Source organism: Amphiura filiformis, chromosome 20, assembly GCF_039555335.1.
Source record: "Amphiura filiformis chromosome 20, Afil_fr2py, whole genome shotgun sequence".
Lineage (NCBI taxonomy): Eukaryota > Metazoa > Echinodermata > Ophiuroidea > Amphilepidida > Amphiuridae > Amphiura > Amphiura filiformis.
Genome location: NC_092647.1, coordinates 59,062,173 through 59,077,235, shown reverse-complemented (window position 1 = coordinate 59,077,235; position 15,063 = coordinate 59,062,173). Strand labels below are relative to the sequence as shown.

The 15,063-nt window shown below is 38.6% G+C and overlaps 1 protein-coding gene and 1 long non-coding RNA gene across 3 annotated transcripts in view; one reads left to right on the top strand and one right to left on the bottom strand.

Annotated features, from left to right (window-relative positions):
- Nucleotides 1-15,063, top strand: part of LOC140142447 (pyruvate kinase PKM-like) — a 35,157-nt gene that overhangs the window by 10,922 nt on the left and 9,172 nt on the right. Inside the window, exons 10-11 of one of the 2 annotated variants that reach the window (XM_072164428.1) lie at nucleotides 1,393-1,559; nucleotides 5,896-8,404. In XM_072164428.1, the coding sequence (XP_072020529.1) occupies nucleotides 1,393-1,559; nucleotides 5,896-6,190 (462 nt within the window). In that variant the 3' untranslated portion in view covers nucleotides 6,191-8,404. Of the gene's footprint in view, nucleotides 1-1,392; nucleotides 1,560-5,895; nucleotides 8,405-15,063 lie in introns of those variants that run through there. The other variant, XM_072164429.1, reaches the window with a different exon arrangement.
- On the bottom strand, nucleotides 11,962-14,925 carry LOC140142451 (uncharacterized). The gene is made up of 2 exons (XR_011857513.1): nucleotides 14,854-14,925; nucleotides 11,962-12,472 (listed from the first exon to the last, which is right to left on the bottom strand). It is a non-coding gene; the product is annotated as an uncharacterized lncRNA (long non-coding RNA).

Below are 15,063 nucleotides of genomic sequence, written 5' to 3'. Positions count from 1 at the left end.
ATTCCATTGATACCTACATGTAGATTGTCAGGGGGCTCTCACCTTTTATATTTTGTGCATGATTCCATTGATACAGATTGTCAGAGGGAATTCACCTAAGTTGATATTTTGTGCATATGATTCCATTATACAGATAGTCAGAGGGAACTTACTTTTGATATTTTGTGCATTTGATTCCATTGATACAGATTGTCAGGGGGAACTCGCTTTTGATATTTTATGCATATTCATTGATACAGATTGTCAGGGTGAATTCACCTTTGATATTTTGTGCATATGATTCCATTGATACATATTGTCAGGGGGAACTCACCTTTGATATTTTGTGCATATTCCATTGATACAGATTGTCAGGGGGAACTCACCTTTGATATTTTGTGCATATGATTCCATTGATACAGATTGTCAGGGGGAACTCACCTTTGATATTTTGTGCATATGATTCCATTGATACAGATTGTCAGGGGGAACTCAACTTTGATATTTTGTGCATATTCCATTGATACAGATTGTCAGGGGGAACTCACCTTTGATATTTTGTGCATATGATTCCATTGATACAGATTGTCAGGGGGAACTCAACTTTGATATTTTGTGCATATTCCATTGATACAGATTGTCAGGGGGAACTCACCTTTGATATTTTGTGCATACGATTCCATTGATACAGATTGTCAGGGGGAACTCACCTTTGATATTTTGTGCATATTCCATTGATACAGATTGTTGGGGGGGAACTCACCTTTTATATTTTGTGCATATGATTCCATTGATGCAGATTTTCAGGGGGAACTCAACTTTGATATTTTGTGCATACGATTCCATTGATACAGATTGTCAGGGGGAACTCACCTTTGATATTTTGTGCATATTCCATTGATACAGATTGTTGGGGGGAACTCACCTTTTATATTTTGTGCATATGATTCCATTGATGCAGATTTTCAGGGGGAACTCACCTTTGATATTTTGTGCATATTCCATTGATACAGATTGTCAGGGGGAACTCACCTTTGATATTGTGTGCATATGACTCCATTGATACAGATTGTGAGGGAGAACTCACCTTTGATATTTGGTGCGTGTAATTCCATTGATACAGATTGTCAGGGGGAACTCACCTTTGATATTTTGTGCATATATTCCATTGATACAGATTGTCAGGGGGAACTCACTTTTGATATTTTGTGTACATATGATTCCATTGATACAGATTGTCAGGGGGAACTCACTTTTGATATTTTGTGTACATATGATTCCATTGATACAGATTGTTGGGGGCCGGGGGGGGGGGGGACTCACCTTTTATATTGTGTGCATGATTCCATTGATACAGATTGTCGGGGGAACTCACCTTTGATATTTTGTGTACATATGATTCCATTGATACAGATTGTGAGGGAGGCTGAGGCAGCTGTATTTCATCGCCAGGTCTTTGAGGATCTGACACGTGAGGTTGACATGCCAACTAGTGCTACCATTGGTACAGCCATCGCAGCAGTGGAAGCATCTTTCAAATGTCTTGCTGGGGCAATTATAGTATTAACTAAATCTGGAAAGTAAGTCGACACTTTATACTCATGTGCAGAAAAAAATGTCACTTTGACTACAGCCTGTATACTGACCCCATTACAAAAATCTTAATTGACATATTGATTATTTTTAGATTAATAATTATTTGATAGCTTGGCAGAAAGGCATATCTCCATAAGCTGCTGTGAGTATGATTGTCCGTGATATGTCTTTATGCCACCAAGCCATTGATACATGCAGGACCTGCATACAGGCGTGTGTAAAGTGACATAATAGGAGACAAAACCCTCTTCTACGGTCTGACTGACCCAGAATTTATATTTTGGGGATTTTTTTGTACAGAGTGAGTAAAAAAGTGCAATATTGCAAAGAATCCATCTTTATTTTTAGAACCAGGGAGAAATTTTTAGGTTTTAAAACATTATGAATGATATATCCATTGGTGACATTGTGTGAAAAAAATATCATTTGTTTGAACTGAAAAAAGGAATTGAAATAATACAAAAATCAACCTTGATGGAAGTTAAAAGTCAGTTTCAGATCTGGTGTTTTTATTTTGCATTGTGTGCTCTCATTCAAAATACATTGTGCCTCGAGGATAAAAATTGAAATTGGGTATCGCAGTAAAAAATGGTAGTTGTGATTCACTTCAATGTTTCACAAAAGGTGATTATTGAGTGTAGCATTTATAAAAACTTTCAACAATGGGAAAGTTCAACATGGGTTCTCATGTAAATATTGATTCTTTGCTCTATTGCACTTTTTTGACTCACCCTCTATATCTTCATTAGCTGCTGTGAGTATGGTGCTGTGAGTATGATTGCCTGTGATATGTCTTTATGCCATCAAGTTTGCACGTTGAGTGATCGGAGCCTAACCAACATGTCACATTTAAAAACGTTATGGTGATACTCAACCAGTAATAATTAAGCTGTTTAATACTGTATTTAATTAATTTAAAGGTAAGTAAGTGGGGTTCGTCAGCATGGTTTTAGATTGTAAAAATGTTATTTACTAACATACTTGTTTGCTTTGTGATTTTGTGGACATTTTGAAATTTCAAAATAGTCCCACTCAATGGAAAATCCCTGAATTTAGTAAATTTGTTACACATACTACCTCCTCTTAGGTTTAGATTGGGGTGCACATTTCAGATCTGCAATGGCTAAAATGGTAAAATTTGGTTGGAATTCCAAAATCTGGGGGTTTGGGGAATAGCCCTATCGCCAAACGTATCCTTCATTTATAACAATAAGTTGTTTGTTTAAACATTGAAAACAAATCAGGTGGTCCACGGTATTGAACTGGAGCCACAAAATCAGAAGCTTGGATCAGTAGTTTGATGCTCTAATCACTGTGCCACATAAAACTGATAGATCGATGTGTGAAAGTACAGTATTTGATATATGAATGGGTGCTGTCGTCCGGAGAGAATAAAAGAATACGAAAAACCTGATTTTGGGGCAATTTGGGTTCGGAATTTGTATACAGGGTATCTCAGAATATGCTAGGTTATATTTAAAAGGGAAACTGAAAAAATAGTGCGAATGCGATTCTTAGCCAGGGCTGTAGCCGTCTTCAAAAATTCTGGATATAGTAATTATTTTCTGCTAATTTTGATTATGAAATACCAGGTGACATGAAATGAGAATATTTGTTTATTGGCAAACAATGATTGACTATAGCATTGGTGTCAATTTTGGATTTATGAGTTTTTAAAATATTAAACTAATATTAAACAGTAATAACATTTAGCATGGGTTTAGATATATATATATATACGCTGGCGAAGTTACGTAATCAATAGGTGAAAACAATTTTTGAAGATACCGCGCTGCACTGATATGTTCACACAGTACCTCTGCATTGAACTATATCATGCTGATCACTTGCACCTGTAAGATTAGTATCTCTGAAAAGACCAGTATTGTATTCAATCTATGATTGCAGACATACACAGGTGATGAGTGTAACCTGCTTGTAGTGCAGCGCGATATGTTCAAAATTGTTTTCACCTATTGTTATGGTAATTAATCTGATTAATTACGTAACTTCGCCAGCGTAATATATGCAGCGGCGAAAAATATCATGCAACAATAGAATTGAAGAACTTTAATATTGCGTGTAAATTTATACAGTTTAGCGGAACATCTACTTAGTCTTTATCACTTGTTTGTTTTTAAAATTTGCTGGTCACAGCTACCATGTGACTCTAATTAAAATGTTTTATTCCTTTTTCCTTTTTAAAGCAATAGTGGTTTGTATACTTTAATTAGGCATCAACTTAATGGAGATTAAAAATGTCGGAGTTATGCAGACTTGTCAAATTTGGTATTCTTCGAATCAAATTGTGATCAATCATGACGCATGATCGATATCGGACCCCAAAATTTTTGGACAGGCAGTTTTTTGATCCTGCTAACACCCTGATACCAGCGCTGATATTACCAATCCAGAAGTAAGGAACATATGGAAATGATCTTGGATGGAGTATACTATGGAGTGTGGATGGGCAGAAACTGGCAGATTCGATAGGAAAAATTCATAAGCCTGACTTTGCGATGTACATCACCTGCGACAAAGAATTGAAATACGGAAAATGTGGGCACTTTGCTCTTGTAACACATTTGCAAAAAAGCCTCTCATCTAACCCTCTTGAAGCTAAGATAAAAAAATATACTTTACACCCAGGTAAGCTTACATGGTTTTAATTTTTTTCTAATTAAATTTAACAGGAGAGCAACAGCTTACCAATTCACCCCCATGAACCTTCATGTAAACCACTAAACCTGATAATCATATGATACCTAATTTTAAAATCCATGCGTAACTTTTTTATGCCTCCACCGCGAGGCATACTGTTTTTGCAATGTCTGTGCTTCCGTCCGGATGCGATATCTCGGGCATGGATGGGCGGATTGACTTCAGATTTTCAGGATAGGTGGGTCATGGTCAAAAACTCTGGCTACTTTTTTTTGGGTGAGCTTCAAGGTCATATACTGAGGTAAAAGGTCATTTGAGGTCAGAGGGTCCATTTTCCTTATTTACCTCTTTTCTCAAGACTGGGGATCGCGTTCCTCAAACTTGGTGGGTGGGTGCATCTTGACCCCAGACAGAACAAGTTTATATTGGTTAGTGGGTCAAGGTCTCCTGAGGTCATGCAGGGGTCATCTGAGGTCAAATTATCAAAAATAGTCATATGGCCATGAAACTTGGTAGGTACAGTCAACATTTAGAGCCAAATTTTGGAAGATCATTTTGGGGTCATCTGGGGTCACCCAGGGGTCATCTGAGGTCAAATTAGTAAAAACGTCGTATGGGCATGAAATTTGGTGGGTACAGTCAATATTCAGAGCCAAATTTTTGGAAGGTCATTTCGGGGTCATCCAGAGGTCATCTGAGGTCAAATTAGTAAAAACTGTCGTATGGGCATGAAACTTGGTGGGTACAGTCAACATTTAGAGCCAAATTTTTGGAAGGTCATTTTGGGGTTACCAGGGGTCATCTGAGGTCAAATTAGTATAATTACTATATGGGCATGAAACTTGGTGGGTACAGTCAACATTTAGAGCCAAATTTTTGGGCGGTCATTTTGGGGTCACCCAGGAGTCATTGAAAGGTTGTTTTGGGGTCATCCAGGTGTAATCTAAGGTCAAATTCAGTCTCCTCTTTTAGGCTTGAAGCTTTGTATCAACTTGTGAATTCCACATCACTCCCTTTGGTGGAGGCATCACGGTCGACGCTGTGCGTCGAAAACTGCGACATCCGAGAACCGCGGTCCATCTAGTTTAAAGTACAACCCACTCACATGATGCCCTGAGTACATACCATAGATATTATATCTGCATGAAAATTCAAAGAGATTTAAAAACCAACACACAAAAGTAGCCAATATGACTGCCTTTGTCTTATATTTTTAGTGTGTGTTTTGTGTTCTGTATTCATCTAACGCATGCAATTTTTCAGTTACAACAGTATTTGATTTATTTCCACTCTACCACATCACACTCTTGCTGTCAACCAATCAGTACCTGCAGTACGCATAGAAATCCAAAAAGACAAAATTTCTATGATGTTCACATGAGGATATCAGTCTGCCACAAGGCACAAGCTGATTGGTTTATACATGGGGTGACACAAACCACTGTATATAAGATGCACCCTGATTGGTTGATACGTTGGAGGAGTGGCACGAAACTGCAGTGCATATATTTATAATAACTTATATTTAAAGAAAAACGCAATTATCTTACAAGAAAGGCTTTTAAAAAGGTGAGAACAGTGCGCTGAAGTCCAATTCCGATTCATTTACAGTGTTAGTACATATTTATATTTCACATTGTTTTGCTGTTCCCATTACAGTTCTGCTGCACAGACATCTCATTTTCGGCCTCTTGCACCAATCTTAATGGTAACTCGGGACTATCATGTAGCACGTAGGATGCACCTCCATCGTGGATGTATCCCTTGCATCTTCAAAGATAAGGAACCAACAGACCCACGTGAATGGCCAGAAGACGTCGACAAGCGTGTCAAATTTGCCATGGATATCGGAAAGGAACGTGGAATTTATGGCGAAGGCGTGCCTATTATTGTAGTCACCGGTTTGGGAATGGCCTCAGGGTTTACTAATACCATGCGCATCATCTACACCTAAATGGGATGTACTGATCAGGATGATATATAGCTAGGAGTTGACAAGTGCCTGTCATTTTCATCAAAGCTGCCTTCCCAAAATTTGACCCTGATAACATATAAAACCTGCCCTTTTTGTGGTTCTGTCAGTTCAAATATATATTGCTATAGTCTTGATTTATTAGTCTGATATTGTTTTTAGTTCACAGAACTTACTCAAATTTTTAGAATTTATCATGTATCACAGGCAATACTGTTGCCTGTCCCAGAAGCAAACTGCCCGTCCAAAATGACAGGTGGACGGGTGGCTAGCTAACACCAACACTATGGTACTGATATAGAGTGTATACTTATAAATAAAATATAATAGATTTTATTTGTTTTATTCCCATGCGTGTGTTGCATGCTTTGCTGGAAAGTCAAGTCGAAAGAGCATAAGAACTGAAATATTCACATAACTTAAAATGATTGACAACATAATCATATAAGAATTCTGGGGGTGCCATGTCATGACTTAATTATGGCATGGTTGGCAATCCATAATGGAAATCACTGTTGTTATAAATGATGTAGATGTAGTAGTAACTATTACTATAACCAATTAGTGCATTGCATCTTTTTGGAGTGGAATGCACAACATCCTTTAAAAAGCTGTATAAATGTGACCCGTTACAGCAAAAGGTATCTTAATTCAGGTGCTACATATATCTTATTTTGCTAGTGCCAAACACACTTTAAACCAATTATTAATAGCTATTAATCCTATTGTTAAAGAGGATAATAAGTTTGTACCTGTGTTAACCTCATTGTTTATCAACAGAGGCAAAGGACTGGTATATCTATATGCTTGAGTGAACTGTATACAACCTCTACACTGTTCAATAGCCTTATTGTGATTTGGCGAGTGTTATTTTTAAAAGCACAGGCCCTGAACAAAATATGATGCATGCGTATACTGCCAGGTAAAAAACAATGTAATTTCTGATGATGCTTGCACATACAGCCAGGCAATGACATCATAAGTCAACTCGTATATAACTGTTTGTTTGTTATACAGATTCAGTCTTTGATTGCTTTTGCTAAACCCTTTTCAAGTGGTGGGTCACAAAAGCATTGTATATTGTTTGTATTATATACCACCCATTAACAATGAGAGGACATTCCTGAATAATAATAATAATAATAATAATAATAAAACAGCATTTATCCACGCTTTCTAGATACTCATCCCTCAAAGCGTGCCACAGGTCGATAGGCTGCCAAGCCCCCAAGGGCGGCGCAAATTGACCTCAATGCTGAGTGTGACAGACAACAGGCCCGGGCTGATCCCCTGCTCTTTACGAAAAAGCCTACAACTTTTACATGTGCAGATATTGCTCGTCTGGTACAGGGGACCACCATTTTACGTGATTCTCCAAACCACAGCACGCTATGCACCCACTGTGGTATCTGCACATTTAGGGTCACATAAATGGAATAGAGGAGAAATTAGAAAGCTCATGATCTTACAATCTTTTGACCGATAACCTAGCGCACCAAACTACATGACCACCCTCTACCTCTAGGCTAATACTGTTGTGGTTCGCCATTGCCTTCTACAGGGTGGACTAAGGATAACCACAGTTTCCCTTCTCCCTCTGTTCATCCACCAGTGGACTGCCATTGACTTTAGAGGTCGTAACTCATCTGCCCTCACTACTGATGCTAACTACTGATGCTGGCTCACTATCCACCATTGGTCTTCACCATAACCGTGGCCAGGGAGGCTAAGGGGGTACCTAGTGCATGCACAGGGCACTGCCCCCAAGTCTACGGAAAGGGGAGGGGTGTCTCACTGTCCCTCCACAGGCTGCCTTAAACAGGATCCTGTACCGTACCCTGAACATTGGGGATGATTTGAACTGTCCACCACTTTAGATTGTTTGATATTACTCCCAACAATGTGAAAAAGGAGCCACATGTAGCAGCCAACGTAAGGTACCTTTTGCTGTAACAGGTTATTAGCTAGCAGTTGCATTGTCCAATTACAGCGTATATTGGACATTTACATTTATAAGCCATCTTTTGCAGTGGTGCATAAATTATGTTTTAAAGTGGCAAGGGTTCAGAGTGAATTGATGGTGTTTGATGAAGGAACGTTACTATTCTGGCTATTGGAACAGATTTTGTATTATGTTGGTTTAAAAAGGTAAAATAAAGCGTCTTTTCAGAGAAAAAAGGCTGTTGTGAATCTGTACATCCATCTTGTCTGTTTCTCAATTATTTGTTCAAAGTAAGTTTGTACGACAATATTGCTGAGAGATTGCATCATTGGCCATACATAGCTACCAAACATCACTTTTCAGGCATCCAGATCACTCAAAGTCAGCAGTAATTATAAACGAGAGAAGAAAAAACCCTTCAAATCTAGACAGGAATTTTAGTTACTTGTAAGATGATTTGTTTCCCTTTTTAAAGCAATAGTTATTTGTAATGTATACTTATTGTATCAACTTAATTGAGATAAAAAATATCTCAAGAGTTATGCAGATCTCTCAAAGTCGGTATACTTTGAATCAGAGAGGTCCCGGGTTCAATTCCCCGCAGGATTTAAAAAATCTCCGCTCTCCCGTGGTTCATCTGGTAATGGCGGGGCAGATGATCCATGATAAAGACCTCATTTACAGGCGGTTCCGATCAGGGTAAAGCCCGATTGTTCGGCTACACTTGCCTGTCCTGTAAAAATACCCTGACCAGCTATCTACGGCGTCCCCCTTCGTTCACTAGGTCACTTGTGCCTGGCCGAAGTTTCGTCAGCATTATCTCCTAGATTTCAGCTGTTAATGCCTAGATATGCCCGACGTTTGTGTGTGATTGATCATGATGCATCGCATAATTGATATTGGGCCGCAAAATTTTTAGATGGCTAGCACCCTGATACCAATGCTGATATTACCAATCATACCGATCCAGAAGCAAATAAAACATGGAAATGGTCATGGGTGCATGGAGTGTGGATAGGCAGAAATTGTCAGATTTGATATAAGAAAAATTCAAAAAGCCTGGCTTTCTGATTTGCATCATCTGCGACAAAGAATTCAAATACGCTTTGCTCTTGTAGTTCACATGTGCAAAAAGCCTCTCATCATGCCATCTTGAAGCTAAGACCAAAATATACTTTATTCCCAGGTAAGCTTACATGGTTTCTAATTTTTCTTTGCCAAAATGGCTAAGGGTCTATTTCTGTCTATTTCTTTCTTTCTATTTCTTTAAATTTAATGCCATATTGTAACATTTGCTGAGGAGGATGCATGTGTTTTTCACAATTCTGATTTTTTTTCACAATTGTAATTTAGGTGCTGCAGTAATTGAGACAAAATATGAGATTTTGAATGACACAATGGAGGATGTGATGTAATTATTGTGATCGAAATATTAGGCATCCAAATATGTGATGCTCATAACACTGTACATGTACTTGGTGTGCAAGAGAAGGTCATAACACATCAAAAAGCCCAAACTCGGTCTCGATCACAGAATGACAAGCATTGGCACTGGTATTAAATAGCGATGGTCTTTGTATTGCCATATCTGTTCAAGGTAAAATTAAAAGGGGACATATCTGACAGTGGAAAATAACATTCTGTGGAAAAGAAATACAAGTCTATTTTATATGGAAATGTTACAACATGGCTTTTTAGGGAGAGATAAAGTTTTTCAGCTTACCAATTAACCCCTATGGACCATGTAAACCACTAAACCTGATAATCATGTGATCCCTATGTTAACCTTTGCATAGTTTTTCAAACTTTTTCGTAGTCCCTGAATCTTTTACAGGCCTGAATGCAGGGAAATTAAAAAAGAGATAATTAAAACCATTACTATCTACATGAAAATTCAGAGAGCGCGTCCTTGCGTCACCTACCAGTGAAAGTTGGCGCAGACCCTCAAATTTCCTACGGTACGGGTCCGTGTGACCCGTAAAAATTTAACCAAGCAAAGAGCAGAAAAGCCTAGTTTTGTTGTTCCACAGGAAAATCTGGTTCACATAATACGTCCAGCTTCCTGAGTACATTTTCATTTAAGGAGTATTTCGTGATCCTAGCATCCTCTATTTATGCCATATTTCATTAGATATCCACAAAAAAAACCTATTCCCAAAATTTCAGTTGATTCTGATTTTATGTTCATGAGTTATGCATGATTATGTGTATTACACTGCTCCATAGACAATGCGTTGTAATTTCGTTCTGGTGCACCAGAACGAAATTCAAATTTCACGATATCTTTGCTAAACGAATTAATCTGCAAGAAATATTTTGTACATAAACATTATGTAGCCAGAGGTATCCAGTGATATAAAAATCTCAACTTTTTTTGAGAAAAGTGGGGGGAGAGGCTGTGGATCACGAAATGCCCTTTTAAGTTTCCCATCATGTATTCAACCCGGGTTTTCAATTTTCTACTGCTATATTGTTATTGCTCAAGCAGGAGGTATTGTTTCTATAGTCTACAAATTTCAAAGGCAAGTGTCCGGAGGACCCATGGATTTTTTTCTTTTCTCCACTATACTCCCAAAGAACGACACCAATGCCCGCCAATAAAACACTTTTTAATACATAAGCTTGCGTTGTGTTGGTATTTATTTGCACCGGCCACAGCGAATCGTGAGCTCAATGAGAGCAGGCACAATTATTATAATAATTGTGAATCTTTTTTCTTACTCTACTTGTACAAACAATGCAGTGGGATCCTAGACTAATACAATGGGGAAGCCTAAAGCCTAAAAGAAAACAATCGCGGTAGGAGCGGGCTACGAAAACTCTTGAAAAAACTCCCGATTACTATTTTTGGAGAAAAATTGAGAACGTCACGATGACCCTGGCTTTCTACCTCATGTCAACCTGATGATTGAATTCTTTCCTCCCGAACAATCAGTCAAATACCCACCCTGGATAACCGACAGAGGCAAAACCTTTTAAAATACACATTAAAATTTTTGGATTTAACAAAAATTTTGAAAAAAAACGATGTGTGCTGCGTGGTGCTACCAACCTGAAGTGACTACCAAACACTAACACGCCCGGCGCACACCAAGTCATTCATTATGACGTAACGTGAAGAAAATAAATATATGCTAATTAGCCGAGGGCGCTCAAACGCACATATTTTCATTTCTCCACTATACTCCCAAAGAACGACACCAATGCCCGCCAATAAAACACTTTTTAATACATAAGCTTGCGTTGTGTTGGTATTTATTTGCACCGCCACAGCGAATCGTGAGCTCAATGAAGTAAAAGTCAGGGAAATCTACAATCCCAACGATTGGGAAACTGAAAGCAATTTTGGTAAACTTTCCTTGACATAGCCATCTTTGGCTGAATCAGACCTCCATCTGCCGTGCCTCTTAAATAATCTTTCAGGCACCCCCGCATTAGCTGCCTCTGTGGCACCCCCTGAACGCAGGCTATGGACACCAAATTTTGATGTGTCGCCAACTATTGGCTTGAGCGCATCCAAAATGACTTCGCGAACTCTAGTATATGACATTGGTCGGTTATCCTTGCGCAATTTGTAACCCATTTTTGTGGCAGACAAACTCCTGAAAATGAATGAACATGAATCTTGGACCTGAGCTAACTCTAAATACTTCTGTAACATACTGAACAGGACAAACTCTTGATGTCAGGCGTGCTATAATAACTGATTTACCTTGCCTATAAATGTCCGTCTTGCTAGAAGGAATCAGAATTGACATATGTGATAACTCAAATGTTATATGCTCTCTTTTTATCTCAGAAAGTTCATCAAAACGGAGAAACCCTGCATAAGCTATCAAGCACATTGTTACAGTTCTAATAGTAAGCAAATTCTTGATGGACAAATCTGCACAATAGTGATCATATACTTTAACCAGAATTTCTGCTGTTATAGGCTCCTTTTTAACGGTAGGAGATGCTAATTTACGTTTCAAACCCTCAGCAGCATTCTTAACAATTGGAGAAAGACAAGGATCTGAACTCCCTGCCAATTTATGAGCCCATGAAATAGCAGCAGTGGCTTTCAAAATAGGTGCTGGTGTGTTGGCTGAATGACTGACATGAATGAGATATAATGAAACATAATAGGGATCCGCTGGAATTTTTGACTTTCCAAATCTGTCAGCCCATGTGCACCAATTGCAAAATGCTCCCCCATATTGTTTTATAGTTGAATCGGCTCTAGAGTTTAATGTCACACCAGGCAATTCTGATGCTAATTTGTTCAGTTCATCATGCTCTTCGTATCCCGCATCTGACCATATACCACTCTGGAAGATTACCTGCAAATGAAATGAAAACAATTTTAAGAATTCCAGTCAAATGTATTTAGGCCTACTAATATTTCTAACATTGTCTGATTACTCTACCTACTTACTAATTTTCACTTCTTGTCAATGCCGTCCTTCACGCATTGAGTACCAAATCAATCTTCATAGATTCCTGCTATATTAGCATGTAACTCTTTCTTCGTTGCAAGCTTTGATATTTGTTGCATTTCATTTATATAAAGTTCTTTGTATTTCCTCGAAAACTCATTACCAATATCATGGCATACTCAATTTACAGAATGTTTCTCTTAAAATATCAAATTTATTAGGATTTCAAATCCAACCGATTTTGCTCAACGCATTCGATTAAAACTGGACTCTTACCGCCAGAATAGCACTTCTGGCTATTTGTTTAACGAACTGCTCGTTATTGTATCTGCCATTTACAAACATACCAGGAAAATACTGTAATTCCTGTATATCCACCACTCCAACTATAGGAGTCTGTCCATCTGGGAACAATATCGGCCAAAAGGGGCCGAATACCACTGAGGGCAAATAAGAGTTCCTGCTGCCCCGAACGCATCATGTGAAATAGGACTCTTGGAATGAGGTGGATAGGTGGCACTAACCAGTTATTTTCATTAGACCAATCCACAGTAAATGCGTCTATATTCTCACAACCTGGGTTCCAAAACCTCGAATCGAATCTTGGCAACTTTGCATTGTAAAAACTGGCAAATCTGTCTATTGTATGAGGACCCCATCTTGTGTCCAATTTCTCAAATATATAATCTGAGATAGCCCAATCATCAGCATCAATAATGCGACTGATATAATCAGCTCTTTCATTGTCTGATCTAGGGACCCATTCCACTTCTAAAGATATATTATCTTGGACACAAATTCTGAAAATGTTCAAAGCAATTTCTTGTAAATCAGTTTTCATACTGCCTTTTGTTGCTATCGCTGCAACACTTTGGTTATCCGTAAACCATTTCACAACATGATTCCCAAGCTTCTTGACAAATGAAGCCATGACCATTTCTACGGCCTTAAGCTCTCTCCATGCCGAGCTTCGTCTTGCATCAACTTGATTCCATTGCCCATGAGCAATATCATCCGACATATCTACTACATACCCACCGTAGCCAGTGCTACTTGCATCTGAATATACTATTTTAGATGCTGCTGTTTTCGGTTCAACTTTTGCACAATTGAGAGTCCGAATATTTTCCCGCCAAAACTCTAATTCACTAATGGCTTCTTCCGACACACAAACAAAGGATTCCCAGTTTTCTTTACCTTCTACACAGACATGTAAAGATTTCGTCATTAATCTTGCTATATTTCCAACTGCCAGGCTAGTGGAAACAATTTTTCCATACACTAGCCAGAAGTCTAGCCTTCACATTTAAATTCCCACTATTGTCTTTGTAGTTAAGAATAGTGGTAGTACTTTGATGGATGTCTTGAACTCTTCTTCCGGTGACCCCAAATGCACCCGATTCTAGATCAATATCATATCCCAACCACTCTAATGTTATTGTTGGGCTCCAAATCGACTTCTGGATATTCGGCACAAATCCAGATTTAATCAGATCGGCTTTAATACTATCACTAGCCTCTTTTGCTTTATCTACAGACCCACCAAAACCTAGACCATCATCTAGAAATACTACAATTGCCTTGCCTTCGCTTCTCCACTTCTTTACCAACGGTCTAACTATTTTAGTAAAAATGAATGGAGCCGAACTCAAACCAAATGCCAGGCACGAAAATCTAAAATAACGCACTTTACCATTGAGATTCCATGAGAATCCCAAGAATTTTCTATGCATAGGGTGAATCTCTATATGATGATACCCGGACTTCAAGTCAAATTTCAACATGAAACCACCTTTCCTAAGAAACAGCAGTGCTGTTCTCATATCCTCAAACTTAACAGATTGCTTGCGAATGAACTTGTTTACCATCCTCAGGTCAAGAATTAGCCTCTTTTTTCCGTTTGGCTGAATAGAAACAGTGAGTGGGTTAATAACGTGTGGGGAGATTGACAAATTTCTACAGACCCCAATTTTACCAGCTCAGATATGGCCTCAGACACAAATTGCGTGATTATTATACGCAGACCTGTTATTCTTGGATGATTGCATCGGAGGCTCGTCATAAAAGGAATTACATATCCGCTTTTCAATAGTTTCCATTATAAACTGTGGTGCCCCAATTTCCCGCCAAAACTGGGCGTGGCTTTTTAGCCTACCTGAAACCTTGATCGCAATATTACCTTCGCTTCTCTCATAATCTGCATAATCAAATACTATATCATCTGAAATACAGACACATTCATCTACGCTACATGAATTATCATACTTAACTTTAGCTCTATTTACTTTAGATGCCTCCTGCATTTTGCGGCTGGTTTGTACTAAACTGCTGCCGTCTGGCTGGACAACTTTCTCTCCAGTGGCGAACTTCCCACAGAAGTAGCAACTGCCTTTGCCTTGCCTGCTGATGGGCCCAGTGAAGGACCCACCTACAAAAAAAAAAAAAAAAGAAGAACCAGGCATACCAAAACCACCACCCACGGAAGCGCCGCCATC